This window comes from Solea solea, chromosome 21 (assembly GCF_958295425.1).
Source record: "Solea solea chromosome 21, fSolSol10.1, whole genome shotgun sequence".
Lineage (NCBI taxonomy): Eukaryota > Metazoa > Chordata > Actinopteri > Pleuronectiformes > Soleidae > Solea > Solea solea.
In genome coordinates this window covers 3,101,364-3,118,551 of record NC_081154.1, presented here as the reverse complement: position 1 = coordinate 3,118,551, position 17,188 = coordinate 3,101,364, and the positions used below count along the sequence as shown (strand labels likewise).

The 17,188-nt window shown below is 44.7% G+C and overlaps 1 protein-coding gene across 2 annotated transcripts in view; it reads right to left on the bottom strand.

The window, feature by feature from the left end:
• The window catches only part of raraa (retinoic acid receptor, alpha a), a 124,589-nt gene that overhangs the window by 63,980 nt on the left and 43,421 nt on the right, over positions 1-17,188 (bottom strand). For both annotated transcript variants that reach the window (XM_058620641.1, XM_058620640.1), the window contains one exon: positions 14,757-15,618. In XM_058620641.1, coding sequence (XP_058476624.1) covers positions 14,757-14,910 — 154 coding nt within the window. In that variant the 5' untranslated portion in view covers positions 14,911-15,618. The remainder of the gene's footprint in view (positions 1-14,756; positions 15,619-17,188) is intronic.

Here is a 17,188-nt window from a genome sequence, read left to right as displayed (position 1 = left end):
CTTAAGTGGATTCCCACCTGGTAGCAATTTAGTTTGTGCCTGGTAAAGCAGGCTCTGGGAAGGAAAAATAATGTCTGTTGGGTTAGTGGTTTCATTTTTCAATCAAATAAATCATGACCTTACAGAAAATAATTTTTGTCTTTTAATGGCCTCCCCAGCGTTTGAAGTTTCTCAGGGGACAGGCAGCTTTGAAGTCTGCCAGGGGAGGAGCAAACTTTACACTCCCTCTCTCTCACACACTCTATCTGTGTGTGTGTGTACTTGTGAGCATTCATTCCATTGCCTTTCGCACAGTCCTGAAACACAACACCTGAGGTGTGGCGCTCCTCTCCAAAGTAAAAGCCCCGTGAAGTCGCTTTGTTGTTCTCAAAACAGCAGCCAACGCAGGCAGTGAAGTGATTTAAAGACAATAAAAATACACAGAATCAAAACTGTTGTCAATTATTTCTCCTCTGCGAAACTAAACCAAGACCAGCCTCGAGAAACGATTCAAGGACGATTTTTTTTGATAAACATGTTAATGTGTTGTCAAAACCCAGTCTCAAGACTGGATTGTTAATATGAAGCTACAGTCAGCGGCTGCCAAGAAATACAAGACGCTTCAACTACTGAAGGTTTAACACAGTAACAACTGAGGCCTTCAGGCCTCATCCACATGGAAATGGGATTTTCCTGAAAAGATCTTTTATTTGTTGCTCTTAAAAAGATTTCCCGTACACGCGGCATTGTCTCCAACAGTGTCGTCACCCACACGACAAAAGGATGCAGTACCTATGCCAGGACTGTGCATGGCGCTGTGACGCCGCTACACCAAAAACACAGAATGCATGCACGCGTTATGTGAGCAAATGACGGTTTATGCAACCACAGGAGTCCGACTACAGTCCGACAAAGTGTATACATGCAGGAGTAATCGGACTATGAATCGCATTATCCAGCTACGTTAGTCCGACTAAGACGGCTTGAGTTTAGTCGGACTAATGACTAATAAATCGTGTGTGTTCATTGTTTACATTACAATCTATACAACCACAAACCGAATGAACCAACACCGTGTCCGACTACAGTCCGACAAAGTGTATACATGCAGGAGTAATCGGACTAAGAATCGCATTATCCAGCTACGTTAGTCCTACTAAGACGGCTTGGGTTTAGTCGGACTAATGACTAATAAATCGTGTGTGTGCATTGTCTACATTACAATGTATACAACCACAGAAACAGAATGCAGAGAGCAAGAGGAAAGGAAGGGGTAAAAAAGGAACGAAAATAAAAGTCATCACAAAGTTAACCGATCAAACAAGAAGAGGATGACGACAGCGGCAACAGAGACAGCGATGGCAGAGTCTGCGAGTATTTTTGCTGCCATAATTCAATTTTATGCTACATTTACATCATTACCTCTTCATTTTAAAATGAATAAATAACTAAAGACGCATGTTGTGTGTTCACAACAGAGAAATCCTTGCTCTCTACTTTCTCAATGCAGGAACTGAGATTTAATATAACACAATGCTGTTTTCAAACATACACAAACTCGTGGCCTTCAAATGAATAACCATTAACATGAGCACAGTACATGGACACAAAAGGCAAGAGGGTCTGGGAGGAAATGAGAGACACGAACGAATAATATCCAAGGCTGCTCTCCCTTCTTGTCCAAGGCCATTTTATATCAGCTTTTGTTTTTCAGCTTACAGCAACATGGTTTGAGATTGGGCGGCATGGTTTCCAGTCCACAGCCACACACACTAAGTAAAGAAACTGGACAGATGTGTGCGCACGTACAAAACGCACACGAGCACCGAAAGGGGAAAACTACGTCAGCTTCTGGGCATAACAGTGTAAGCAGCCAGAGCAAATGTGTCGACAGACAAACGACTACCTCCATGATAAAGACTTAAAATATTCCCCTCAAAAACGTTTTCCCCTGGAGCACTTCCACTACTTTCCATGTGTTCTCTCGGTCCAAGTGATCTGGTTTTGACATAAAGGCTATTTTTCAAAGGTCTGAAAAGCGCTGGCTTTGACAACACATCTGCCAGGACTGAGTGCTTTCTTTTTTTTTTTCAGTATTGGGTGGGGGTGGAGGAGCAAGGAGGCCATATAGTTGTCTTCCCTGCAGAAAACACACCAGGTACATCTTGGCGGCCATGCACTGTTGAACAGGGCTGTCAGTTTTTATCCAAATGTTGAATATAACGGGAAGGAAAATTAAAAACCTGCTTGATTTCAAAATATACAGCCTAGACGCGCACTAAACTGTTTGTACCAATCAGTATTTACTGTGACGTTCAGAAGAGATTACAGTGGAGGCAGTTTGGCTTTATGGCGTGTTTCCACTGAGTGGAACGTATTTTTTTGGGTTTCCAATCGGAACCCTACTAAAATAACCGGCCCCAACTGTTCCATTTTTTGGTTACCCTTCCCTTGGGGTACCAGAGGAATGGTACGATACGGTATGGGTAGAGCTAGACCCACGACAGTCAGCTTCAATGATCGTAGTCTAATCTCAAACAAACAGCTACAAAAACTGGTCTGTTGTCATACCATGATGGATAAACTGCTTTAGACCGACACTGAATGCCCTCCTGGCCCCACAAATAAGAGAAAGACATGTTGTGATGTCGGCAGACAATCATATATCAGTGTTTCTGGTTCTACCACATAGAGGCAAAAGAAATGAACAAAGCAGTGGATTTAGCTTAGCTGCTAGCTGGAAGAAAAACATGGTGCGATACATTTATTTCACAACCAAGACAACATGAGGGACAGGGAAAGTAAAACAGGAGATTAATAAAGGTGTGAACCTTTTCCGGGATTTAATCAAATGCTTGATTAAACACACGCATAATGTCCTGCAGCCACACCCATGAGAACCTTAGATTGTGAACTTTTCAGAGCTCAACGCGACTTCCCGAGTCCAACCAGCTCCCACACGGCTCAATTATAATCCCCAGTGGAAGCTCACAGCCACGGTGAAGGCCTGTGTGAATTGGCAGGTGGATGGATAGACGGATGTTTGCACACTGCTCCAACCTCTTTGACCGAGGGGAGGCGATGAAGAAAGTGATGAAGGGTGTACAGAGGAGGGAGGAGGAGATGGGACAGGAACAGGAACAGGTCGTAAAATTAAAAACCCCAACTGAGAGAAACAGAGAGAGACGAAACAAAGGTAGACTGAGAACTGAGACGCCGAGAGCATGAGTTTGGCCAAGTGCTTACAGGAAATAGTTCTGTTTGATGAGTAAATATTGAATCAGCGAAATCCCATCTCTGGCACAGCCTGACCCCTGTCTCTCTCTCTCTCTCTCTGTCTGTCTCTCTCTCTGTCTCTCTCTCGGGCCATGTCAACAGTAAACAGAGACATTTAATGCACACTCTGGGGCAAAAAACACGTCAGCTGACACAATTTTGAACTGCAACGGCACAATTACACGCAGACAGACATCTGATAAAACACACAAACATGTGAGTTTGTTGTGTTGCATGAGGAAAGCTCCGGACACTCCCGTCCTAACCACCACCTGCGTCTTTAAACGCTAGAGTCAGTGGTCATTTGAGTAAAGAAGCAGTGAATCTGCTCCTGATTCTTTGGTGAAGGGTTTGTCTGGGCCTGTTGTGATTTAAGATGCCTGCAGGGGTCATTTACTTCCTTCAATCACACTGTGGCTCTCTTGATCTTCCTCTCCCTCTCTTCCTAACCTCATCTTCAGCCCTGTCTCTTTCTTTCAAAGAATGAACGATTAGAGGGGACGCGGGGTCAGGCAGGCAGGGTCTTGAGTTTGACCTTAGGTATGCAGTGTTGCCCTCTTAACTTTCCCTGTGATCAGTCACCACTGCCTTCTCCCTTTAAGATGTTCTGTTTTACGCCACCACAGAAAATGTGGGAGAACTTTTCTTTCATCACTGTTTTCCTCACATTGGCTAATCACTCACAACTTGCACCAAAAAGCTGAAAAATAAGACACAAAATACAGAAAATCGACCTTTATTTAATGTAAAACTATTTTTGTTTTGAATGAGTGTGGGCCACGCCTCTGTGGCTCTACCACACAGCTGCTGAAAACAAGATTCATCACCTTTTATATCTTTTATATCAATTTGCCAGTTCAGATAATAAAAAAACGGCCAACAGTTTATCCAGGTGGGGCCTGGAGCCAATCCAACTTGCCATAGGGCGAAAGGCGAGGTCCACCCAGGACAGATCACACCGGTCCACAAACAACCATCCACCCTCACACTCATGCGTCTAATGAACCTTTTCTGCATGTTTTTGGACAGTGGGATGAAGTAACCAGGGGGAAAAAATACACCCACAAAAGAGGCAACAATGGTAGCCACTGCACCCACAACCCTAATATCTAAAAATGTACTGTCCTTTGTTTCTTCTACCAAACTATCTTGGCTAAAGCTAAAAAAAATTTCAAAAAAGCCTCGTTTGAAGGTTTCCAGATCTGCTGATCAATTCAAGGCCGAGCCTTGAGCCACCGTTTTGAAGATGTTTTCAGATGCTGCTCAAGTCCCCCACAGCAACCACTTGATTTGAAGCATACTGACCCTGTAAGGACGACCGCTGACCACTGGAGGACTGTGGCTGATTTCCCCCCCCCCCCCCCCCTCGCTCCACTGTCAGAATCGTTTCCGGTGACAGACTCCACACACAGCCTTCCATGATTTCGCCTCTCAGTGGGAGACTTGTTTACGGGGCCTTTTTATCCAGCGCACACTGTGTACACATAACAAGCGGCTGATCAAAAGAACCTAACTGCTATTGAGTAATTGTGTGTGATGTTGGTGCTTTGTGGATGTGTACTGTTTAGGCCTCGGTGACCCCGGGGGCCACGGGGAACGTGAAACCTGCACGCTGTCTGTGGGGGTCGGACTGAACTGAGAGACAGAGATAATGTTTGGTTACAGTCGGTGCAAGTACAGTCATCGAGTGTTTGAGTGAACGTGAGTGTGTGCGTGACCATCTCCTCCGGCCTTAGTCATCGTCAGTGACCGATCACCGTCCGTGACTTCACACAATTATTTATTCATCTGTTGTCATCAGGGAAAGAGGAAAACAACCAGTGATCCTGTCGTGCATGACACTGCATCACACCACACAGTCATTCATTCAACCTCTGCTGCTCAGGTCACGGGAGGAGCTGGAGCCAATGCCAGGGGCAACTCTGAAAGGTCACCAGTGTATCTTAAGGTCAACGCGGAGATAAAAACATCCATTTACACCTATGGTCACTTTAGAGTCTTCAATCAATGGCTGAGAATTGTTTGGTGACAAAGCACTATCCATAACCCAGATGTCAATAAATGAACTTCAATACCATTTCCTGAACGATTTTGCAGCAATTTCCTGTTTCCTCCAGCAATGAAGACCTTTTTTTTTTTTTTTTTTTTTTTTACATATTGCCATTCATTAAACCAATCCAGTCCAATCCAACTTGATCTATAAAGCGCTTTAAAAACAACATCTGAAACAAATTGCTGTACGTCAGCTATAAATACAATATAGTAAGACATTATATATATATATGTATATATGTATATATATATATATATATATATATATATATTTATATATATATATAAAAACACAAATAAACAAGTCGTACAATGAAAACAATAAAACCAGGTGAAAACCAACGTCTCATACTAAATGGGTTTTAAGATACGTGGACAGTGAAGGGGCGTGTCTAACAGAGGGCGTGCAGAGGAGGAGTGTTCCACAATCTCAGAGACCGTGCAGGAGTGTAAGGATGAAGCAGCCTGTTTAAGTATTAAGAAATTACTATTTCATATATATATATAATTAAATTAGAAAAACAAATAAAATCATTTTAAAAATGAACCAGTGGAGCCAGTGGAGTGAGGCTAAAATGGGTGTTAGGTGTTCCCTCTTATGTGTTAAGCAAACACACACACACATAAACCCTGCCTTTCTCTTCTCCTGATGAAACACTGATGAAATCAAGTCCTTAGGTAATGGAATCGGATATCAAACGACAACACAATGGGTGATACAGAGGGAGTTTGATACCTAGCTGAAGTTTGGAATGAGACAAAAGTTCATTCATTCATTCATTCATTCATTCATTCATCTTCTACTGCTTTATCCTCCACATGAGGGTTTGCCGGTGCCAATCCCAACTGACATACGGCAAAAGCCGGGGTTCAAATATGGCCTGTGTGTTATTATTTATTATTTTTCTTGAACATTAGTCCTCATGGAGACCAAATCCTGGTCCTAAAGGGGCAGAACCTAATTTCTGATGAACTGGTTAAGTTTTAGGGGCTAAGATCTGAATAGTGGCGAGGTTAAGGCTTTAACTGTGTGTGGTTAAGATTATGGATAAAGCTTTGTTTAGGCTGTCCTTATGAATGGAAATTGATGCAGTGTCCTAAGAAGAATAGCTAGGCAAACCTGTGTGTGTGTGTGTGTGTGTCAGTGCAGGTTTCGGGTGCCTCTTTCCACTGAACATAGACAAACTGCCACACACAAAGAAAGTGAGATCCAAGACATGGTGAAAGGAGGAGGTCGGGAAATGAAAGCAGAATTGTGAAAAACAAACGAGGAACAGAGAGAAAATATCGACCAGCGCTCAACGTTATGAAGCTCAGATATTAAATTCAAGTAATGAATCTGTCAACACGTTGTATGTTTAACAAATAATAATAATTAGAAGAAGAAAAGAGGTGGAACATTTGGGTCATATATTACCTGTGGACCACAGATGATTGCAAATGTCGACCGCACACCTGCATTCCAATTAAAATAAATACTGTCAAACAAAAGTTCTCAGCACAGAATCCTTGTTGACATGTTTAATATTCAAGCCTCACAGACGAGCTAAGCTAAATGAAATGGCCACAATAGACGCAGCATACAGATTGAGATGGCGCTGCAGGATTAACACGCATGTCCTCGCATTATCTCACCCCCCTAATGACGATCTGAAGACGGCACAATTCACTTTGCAACAGTCGGGCTGGGTTTCGCTCGTCCCCCGCGATGTGCCACCGCCGTCACAAGCGCATTGTCTTTGCACTTGACGGTGGCTACGTGCTAACGCTAGCAGACAGGCTCGAGGTTAAGTGTGGCCAGAGGCCCCTTTTCGAGGGGTGCCAAAAGAGAGCTGGTGGCCCCATAAGCCTTGGCTGCACAGAGCTCTCTTAGCCCCTTTGCGCAACACAGCCAGCCATTGTGCGAGGCTGAAAAAGCACATTAGCCGCTGAGAAAAGGGCTTTTCCTCTGAAACCCCCTCGGACAACAAGCAAAGCCCTGCTTGATAATTCAATCACTCTGAGCCATGCAGGGCAAGAACCTGCACAACCTCTTAGAAATGTTCCTCGGCTCCCCTCCTTTCCTTGCCTCCTTCATCTCTTTCCATTAGGTAACTGCCCTATATTTGACAAATGCTGTCATTTCGAGTGCTTATCAAAGGGACAATAGAGGAATGACGCATTGTCATTGACTTTTGAATGTATGTGTGAATTATGGCTGTGCAAAATGGGTACGGCAAAGAGGACATTAGCAGACGTGTGTGTGTGTGTGTGCGCGCTTATGTTTGGGGGGGATAAATGAGATAAAAGGAAGACAAAGAGGGTCAATGTGAGGGTGGGTTAATGCAAAGGATAGGGAAAAAAAACGTAGAGATGGAGAGAGAGAGAAAAGAGGAGGGGGAGCTCTTATCATTTTACCCTTGTCTTGACTTCCTTGCGGGGCCTTTAAAGAGAGCAGAAATAAAGATATGCTGGCACATCACAGAGAGAGATTTAGATTATGCCAGTGTTTACCCCACTGAGTGCTGCATGGCTGCTGGCAACAGTCCTCCGGTTTGGAAGCTGTTGCGGCTTAAAGCGCTTCGCTTCTCAAAATATAACACGCCTGTGCTGCTGCAGGGGAGCGTTTGCTCTCTGCGCTCGAGTGTGCGTACACATGTGTACATGTATGTGCCAGTCGGTGGGAATATTTATGAAGGAGAGCATGTGTCCTTGTATTCCTAATAGAGGGGACTGTGTGTGTGTGTGTGTGTGTGTAGCCCTGAAAATGGAGCCATCCATCGGATTATGAGAAGACAGCTCTTTAAAAAGGAGGGACTCCATTTGCATAAGCAGCCATGGACGGGGAAAAACTATAGAAAGAATGACAGAAAGTGTATACAGAGTGGTAGTGGACCCACACTTGCCAAGCCACTTGGGGATATATCCTGTGGTTAGGATCTAGTATTCTGGGCAGGGACTTTGGCCCCAGGTTCCCTCAAAGCAAATGGAAAATAACAGGCTGCGAGTAAATAGGTGGCAGGGTAATGATAGCTCTGTCAAGTCCTACGCTGGAGAAATGGAGGGTGGGTGTATAACAGTGAATGAGAGCGAGGGAAAAGAGTGGGGGAGAAATGCCTCAATTTTACTCCAAATGGGACCCGTGCCATTTAGAATCTGCGTCCAAGGCTATGAACATCTACGATGACACTTGCATTTGTTTTTATTTTAAAGATAAATTGCACTTTTGAATGTGTTTATCAGCTCACGCTGAGCTAGAACCGATGCGGTATCGTGGAGCTTGTGCTTAATTATACCAACACGGACATGGAAAACAAATTGGTGGGTACACAGACAGCCACGCTGAGCTTTGTATTCACCCTCTGATGATGAAATCTACCATCACCTCTAGGTCAATGTTCAACATCTGTTACGCCATCACACTGTTGCCGTTATGCTTCTGCCTTCCTTCAGTCAGTCGTGATGTAAAAACACATTCACTCTGTGTCGGAAACAAAACACTGCTACACTGAGAAACACAGACAGCGAGGGGGAGTCGTGTGGAGCTGAGAAGCTTAAACAGCTTTGTGTGAACTCAAATGAGAAAAGGCTCGAATGTAACAGACATTCATTTATATAGAAAAGTTACACACAGCAGCTTTCATCTCTGATTGGATGGTAATGTAGTGTGGAGGTAATACAGTGTGCAGGGCCCTTATGTACTGTATCCAGTAATGTATATTTCTTGAGGGAGAACCCTTTGGCTAAGCATGCTGGAATTTTGGCACATGAAATGGATAGTTGCCAAAGCCTGTGTGCATCTATGAGTGCTTTTGTTAGGGCCCTGATATACTTGCGCGTCCCGTAGACCATCGGGTGGCGGTAGAAGTCTGGAAGCGGGGAATAGGACGCATTCCTACCAAAGAAGAAGAGAAGAATGCTACAGCTCCCCTGGGGCTCGTCTGGTTTGAGTGGGTTCTGAAAGGCCTTTCGAGCAGGGGAGTCGGGGTGTCAGCCGGTTCAAGGGTTGCCAGATCGAGGATTGGATGACTATTCTTGGCAACTTGAAATGTGTTTTCTGCTTGGTGAGCGGGGGCTTATACTCAACTTTCCCATTCGTTACCCCCAACAAACCCTAACCCTAATGTGCACAGTTCCAAAATCTGCGCAATGATGATGCAGATTTTGGACATACTCCACGAATTTAGGTATACCCAACAAACGAATTTGGGTATACCCAAAATCTGCGTCTACCCAGGATAGTATACCAGGGCCTTTACGGGGTATGTCTCTCTCCTCATGAATATGGATTTACCAGTTTCCTCCCTCCATCAAACCGACAGAACATTAACATGTTGATCGACAATAAAAATCACCAATCAGGTCCTACTCCCTTGAAGACGTCTTTCAAACAGAAGTGTACCCACTGGTGTGTCCCGAGGCTGCCTGTAAAGGTGTGAGGTTTTGAAGCATATGATAATTCGTAATTACTTTTGCATCAGTCATGATAAGGGAAGAATTGAGCTGTTGTCTCCACTCATAATCTGATTAAGTGTTCATTAAATGTGTCATTTTCCGTCTGTATCCGTGTGTGTGTTAGGAAGTAACGACGCAGAGTTTGGTGCAGTCGGCGAGTCAAGACTTTGACGGATCTTTAATTAAAGCTTTATATTGATTATTATTTCATCTATGCCCAACTCAGGATTAGTACCCAAGCGATAAGAGAACTGGTGATTTGTCAGCGTTTAAAGATGACGTTCTCTCATAGTTGTGTTTGCTTCGTTTTTAATGGTAGTTGCGGTTAAATGTCTGTTCAGTCGCCACACAAACAGGAACAGAAACAGTCAGTGGAAAATTGTTGTTTGGTTTGTTACGCTGTTAAGACCCCGCTGATTGAAACGCACTGATTTGTAATCTGGTTCAGCACAAAGGACAAAAAAGTCCTCAACAACCTGTGATGATGCAATTATCTCAAAGTAGCATCGGAGACAATTACTTATTTGAAAATGTAAGAATAGGACGGTCTTTGTGCTCATTTCTCAGCCTCCCAGAGCTCTGCAGTTAATTAACAAGGTCGTTAAGACGGGGTGAATGAGTGCTGCGCCGCTATGCTAGATGGCTTTTACACACCATGTTTAATAAGCCTGCGTCCACGCCATCAGAGTATCGGCAACCCTCAAATGACTTTCCAATAATGACAAGAAGCTCCCCAGAGTTACTGTTTCTGTGTGTGTCTGTGTGTGTGTGTGTGTGAAGTGGCTAAACGGCTGGTACCTGGTAGCCTGATAGAAAAAAAAAAAAAAAGCTTCAGTCAATAGAGGACCTGTTTGTATCTCCACATTCTTTGGAGCACTGCCAAAGGGGAGCACATCACAAGTGCTACTCGTGTCATTATCCCTCTCCTCACCACAGAAGCCTTGTATGAGCGCGTTAAAGGGAGAACCAGTGTGTGTGTGTGTGTGTGTGTGTGTGTGTATGCACATGAGTGTATGCCACCCATGGAGTGAACTGACATGCTCCCTTGATTCCTGCAGACCACCGGGGCGGAAAGGAACCACCTGTCTGTCTCGAGAGCAGCGCGCACATCCTCATAAAGACACACTTTAGCCGACATTACCATATCCATATTTGCTCACGGTCAGTACATTCCACCACAGGCAGCTTAATGGGGGTAGGTGACACACACACACACACACACTGAAAAGATCCTTTAATATTCCTCCTCCTGGTCCAAAAGTACATTCATAAAAGCCTTTTTGCCACTAATAAGTCAAAGGAGACGGTGCTGCTGTGTGTGTGTGTGTGTGTGTGTGTGTGTGAGCCACACAAGGAAACCCTCCTGTACCAAGCAATTACTGCGGCTGCTGAAACAGGAGCGCTCTGTGGGGAAAAGCCAATTAGTCCAATGTGGCAGCAGGTAGCAAGCGGGCTCCATTTATTATGATCCCCTCATAACACCATGCAAATGTAATGGCATAGTATTAGAGCCGGTGACAGGGAGCGCGGGGCTTTAAACGATAATAACAGGATCAATAGCCGGGGTGATAGTTTTGTATTTGCACGGGCGTGCGCGGTGTCAAGGATTTAATGAAAACACACTAATGAAATCCACGCACGGCTGTGACGGACGACGTGCACGCGTTCCTGCGTCTGCGTGTGTGTGTGTGTGTGTGTGCACGGGAGATCAATCTTATGTGATAATATTCTGTTAACTAATAAAGCTGCAGGCAATAAATGTAATATCAATATCTGAAACTGATCTGTTCTGGTGTGCAACTCAGCGCTGATGATTCTCAGATAATGCGATGTGAAGACAGAAGCCAGGAGGCGAGAGAGAGAGAGAGAGAGATACACAAACAAACAAAGAGAGACAGTTTGCTGTAAACCCAGATTAACCCTTCTATCTCTGCCTGGTTCAAATAATTGGTCTATTGTAGTTTGTTAAAGAGGACGCCGAGGAGGACGAGATATTTCCGTTGCCGTACCAAATCTGAGGATATCGTCCCAAAATAAAGTCAGAAAAGTTGGATCTATCTAACCTCGACCCCAAAGTAGTTACATTACTTTACTTTATTTTTAAGTTTATTCAAGAAATCATTTTCTGGAGCATTTTTTACTGCAAAGTAAAGAGTATTTGTTGTTTTTCATCATCGTGTTGTCATGTGAACAAGTATCTAAAAAACTTAGGAGGCGATGCTCCGGTGGGAGGTCCGAAGAAAGGGGCTCGGACTTTTGAATTCTAAATATACTGTAGCCAAAATGCTCAAACAGCTTTTCTAGGATCTCCAACCCTACTTTTAAAAACCCTATTTGAGTTCAAAATATACAGCCTAGAAGCACAGCCTGAAGGTTTAAGCAATTACCAAGGCAGTAGAGGACAGAAACAAACTCAACTCACTTTAAATAACACATCTACAGGAAGTAGCATCTATTGAAAGATTAAGTGAGATATTTTTTAAAAATATTATCCAAGCTCTAGAGCAGACAGAAAAAAGGGAAGGTCTTTCACAGTTTGCCATTTTACCACAAAAATGAATACACACTAAAGACACTACAGATCTATCAAAGAGTGGATCAGGGTCATACAGCAGTTTGTTCTTGTTGACCATGATTCCTGCAAGATGCTAAATGAGCGGCAGCACCTGATATAATGAGCATTCAGTCAGAGAAATTCATGCCACGCTGAAATCCATCAAGGCAAACACTCAGCTTTCTTTTCTCGTGACACTCCGTGAGCCCCCCCAGCTCAACTCACTCTCTGTCTTTCCCTTTTTTTGTGACTGTTCAGCAGTGAATGGGGGTTGGAAAGAGCTTAGCTTCAAGTGTGAGTGTGTAAAAATGAGAGCAAATAGAGAAAAAAAGGAAAGGTGTTGGAGCGAGAGGGAGCGAGGGAGAAACGATCTGCCAGAAAAGTGGATACAAGGAGGAAGAGAAAGTGTCGGTGAGTCTGTGTGTCACAGTGTGTCACAGTGTGTGTGTGAAGGAGACACCCGTGTGTGTGTGTGTGTGTATTATGCTTATGCAAGTGCATGTGCTCGTGCTCGTGCTCCTAAGGAAGTTGTGGTGTCCCTGGCTGTTCAATGTTTACAGACAGGAAATGTTTGTCCAGGCAAAAGGGAAGGAACCTTGCCGCCCTGAATGGCAAACACAAGAAGACACACACACACACACACACACACACACACACACACACTTACACACACAATCACATACAAAAGACACGCAGAGATATTTGCAACAGTGAAAAAAAAAAGAAAAAAAAAAGGAGGAATCTGATGGGAATTCCAGTCTTTGTGATTGAGGTGGGGTATCTGGTGTTAGGGAAGTGGGAGTGGAGGGGTAGGAGGGACGGCGGGGGGGGGGGGATGGGGCTGGGCACCGACTGTTCTTCACTTCCCCGCAACGTCGGCTGCCAACACAAACTCCAGCAGATAGAAAGTCAATACAATGACCCCATCTGAACCTGATGCGAGAGAGTGGGGCCGTGGTCTGCCAGCAGCAGCAGCAGCAGCAGCAGCAGCAGCAGCGGCAGCAGCAGCAGCAGCAGCAGCAGCAGCAGCAGCAGCAGCAGCAGCAGCAGCAGCAGCAGCAGCAGCAGCGGCAGCATTCCACCGGTTCATATTTCTGCTGCTTTCACTGCCGTTTTAATTGATTATCTGCCAGTTCGCCGACTTACTCAGTGTGCTGTGACATGCAGGGATTGCACCAGAGTGAGAGATTCAAAGGGATTCTGATTTGTAGTCATGGCGATGGTGCATTTACATACAACTGTATTTTTCCAACTTAAGACTTCCACTCCATTCTGCTGCATTTTGACTTGCAAATTTTTTAGGAATAATCCGGCGGCGTGTAGCATCTATAATTAGCGGTAAAAAAATAAATAATGAAAAACTTCTTCCAAACTGATTCTGCACGTAGAATAAAACTTTTTTTTTTTTTTTTCTTACAGTTAGTTATATTGTCTTCAGTAAAAGATTTGGCAGAGCAGTGAGAGCTGATGTCAGTTTTACAGCATCAGCTCTAACTGCAGGGAAATTAATGAAACTAGAAACTGGTTCGAAACAGAGGGGGAAAAAAAAACACCCTGAAAAGTTCCAGTGTGTAAAAATAAGTAGAATTATTCTTATTCGATTTAATTCATAAGTATTACAACTTTACAATCACCTGATTGTATGAATTGTTGTTTTTTATTTAAGGTCAGTTGTACCCATTTTGAGGCCACAACAGAAAAAACTAAACATCCTTTGATGCTGAAACTAAATGCTAAATAATAAAACACTGGAGAATGTGGGGAAATCCGCACTGTTTATCTAAATTCTTCTCGTCGGCTGCGGCGGTTGAACAAACTTTCCTGAGTCTAAATAATAGATGACGGAGCGGCTTCCCTTTCTTCACGCTTCTCCTCGTTTAGACTAAAATGAGCAACTTAAGTGAGTGCAAGTGAGTTCTTCTCGGGTTCTTTTGATTGACGGTGCAAAGCAGTTGTAAAAGCCCGCAGGTTGGTAACAATGACAGGATTCGTGAGAGTTGTTTTAGCAATACTTTGCCAAACGTATGCTCCTCACACAAACAATGGTCCTTTCTGACTGCTCGGCCTCATTTGCTTGTGACATTTCCGTGTGTGTGTGTGTGTGTGTGTGGGGGCGTGTAAATTAAGGACAGCGCTGGAGGCGATGTGGATCTGCGAGCGCGTCTGTCACTCTTGTTTACCAACACACACATCTTTACTCGGATGATCTGAACAGGGCGAGATGAAAGACTCTCACACACACACAGACACACACATCACATTCACACTGGGGGATTGTGCAGGAAACAGTGAGCCACAGCCGCACAAATAAACCAGAACACACACACGGTTTCTGTAAATCCTCTTTCCACCACCTGTCACTCACAGAACCCAACCTGCACGGATGATAACAACAAGCGCGGCACATGTACAGACACACCGTTTCGCAGCAGAGGGGAAAAAAAAGACGGAGTTTACTTACTGGCTGGCGACGGCGTGCTGTACCCACTGATGGGCATTCCTGGCAGAGCTGGAGGCGACAGGCTTCCCAACATGTGGGGGAAGAAGTAGGAGTAGGTGGGCATGGGGAAGCCGTTGAGGTGCGGGCCCGGTAACGGGTTGCCCTTCCCAGCCATGATGGCTCAGTCCACCCTCCAGACACAAACAGACCTCAATGGGGAATTAAAAAAAAACAAAAAACAAGATGAAACTGCACCGGAGCGGAGTCAGCGTGGATTCCCGTACCGGTTTAATCCCCCATAGGAACACAGGATGAGTCGATTATTCCAAAGTGTCAGGCAAAGTTAAAAAAAAAAAGAATCTCCTTGTGGTCCAAAAAAAAACCACTCCTTAAAAGCAGCTGCAGTAGACGTCAAAAATCCTGCAGGATAAGTTGTGTGTGTGTGTGTGTGTGTGTGTGTTGAAGCTTGGGTTACTAAGGACACGGATACAAAAAAAAAGAGACACAAGGTGGAAGAATAAAAGAGGACTGTAAAGGGTGTTTTATCCGTCCTTTCTCTGGTATTGTGAAACAAGTTGAAAGGGCCTTATTTGCGAGAGGCGTTGGGGAGGCTGCAGAGCAGCGCGGCCATTCCTTATCGCCCTGATGAAGACGCGGCGAGAGAGAGACACAGTAGACAAGTCCAGTCAGGAACAGGTGACTGCAGTCAGGAGAGGTGATAGGGGTGATAGGGGTGCCGGTGGCTGCGACGCGCCTCCACGGAAGTGTAAGATTCACTTTTCCACCACGGAGTGCTCCTGGGGAATGAGCGGATCACATGATGCCAAAACAAAGCTCTCCTCTCTGGGATGGGGCCTCCTCTTTGGAGTCGCACCGCCTCTGCCTACGGACAAAACAGAGAGAGAGGGAGAGACAGAGAGAGAGAGACAGAGAGCGGGAGAAATATCACTGGGTGCTGCAGTGACAAGGTAAAGAGATCATTTTGCTTTTGCGCAAAGCTGTTCTTTCTTTCTTTTGATTCTAATTCGCCGTAATGTCTCGTCTCAGCGGAAATGTGACAAAAACACTCCGTTCAATTATCTAATGGAGTGTTAAGAGTGTGAAAGTGTGAAGGGAGCAGCAGCAGGCGCGTGGTGTCATACGTGAGGCGACTGGCGGAGCGTCAAAATGTAGAGCAACGACACAAAAGGCAAAAAAAAAAACCTGGTGAGACGGCACAGGTGAGACGGCACAGGTGAGACGGCACAGGTGAGACGGCACAGGTGAGACGCCACAGGTGAGACACCACAGGTGAGACACCACAGGTGAGACGCCACAGGTGAGACGCCACAGCGCCGTTCTTGGACAACTGGAGAGTTTACTTTCAAATGAAGCGCTAAGAAAACCTGCAATCATCACAGAGACCAGCACAGCGTATGGAAGAGGAAGAGCGACCCTAATTCACCAGAACACAAGCATAACTTGTATTTTATTTGTGTTTTTTACTGCAATGACCCTTTAATGAGTCAGTAAAACTACGAAGCACTGCAACACACATACACACACATACACCTGAGTGTTTGCATGAGCAGTGCAGCTGCTCAGGAATGTGTTCCTGGAACATGAATCACGCAGGACGTCGTGGATGAACTCCTGTAAAGAGAGCCGGGTCAAGACAGATATGTGTGCGCGCCTGTTCCCACTTGCACGACGTCCATAAAGCATGGGCGTGTGACAGGGCAAACAGGGCAAACAGGGCGCGCTGGTGGCAGCATTGTGCAGGTGGGTGACAAATGAGAGGGAAAGCAAACGCGAGCTGTGTTTGGGCACGACAGTTAAAATAAAAGTATAAAGTGAGTGCAAAACTCATGTTGCATTAAACGTTAAAGGCTTGTCTGTGGGAAACTTAATTGCCCCGCTGGACAAGTTAAAAGTCATGGGTCAAAAAGTCAAAAACGGAGTGTTCACATCACCACCACGAGGTCACTGAGGTGCAGACTCGTGCATTTCTTCCCTCCACAGTCTGGTGGTTCTTTCTCAACACATCAAACAGGCTCTGAAATATCATCTGAAATCCTTGCAGTTAAGTCAGCTATGCTTCAAATAACAAGGTCACGCGGCTCCTGTTTTTGGTCTCTGACGTAAAGACACGGCAGAAGAGAAAAAACACTTGTCTTCATCGTAAAGAAGCAACACGACACATGTCAGTCCAATGCTGTTCTAATAATAATGCACTTATTGAGTTCTTAAGTTTCCTGTGGCCAACACAAACCAACATAGACATGGTCGGTGTCACCATCACAGCATGTGACATGTCGTTCATCGTGCAGGAGCATTTAACGCGTTAATTATCTTTAAAAATAAACTGTTGTAGACGTGTGATATAAATCTCTGTTTTTTAACCCTTCTGTTACCGTCACCAGGATGAGACCGTTTGTGATCGCTAGACAAATTCAAAAAATATGGACTGGCGA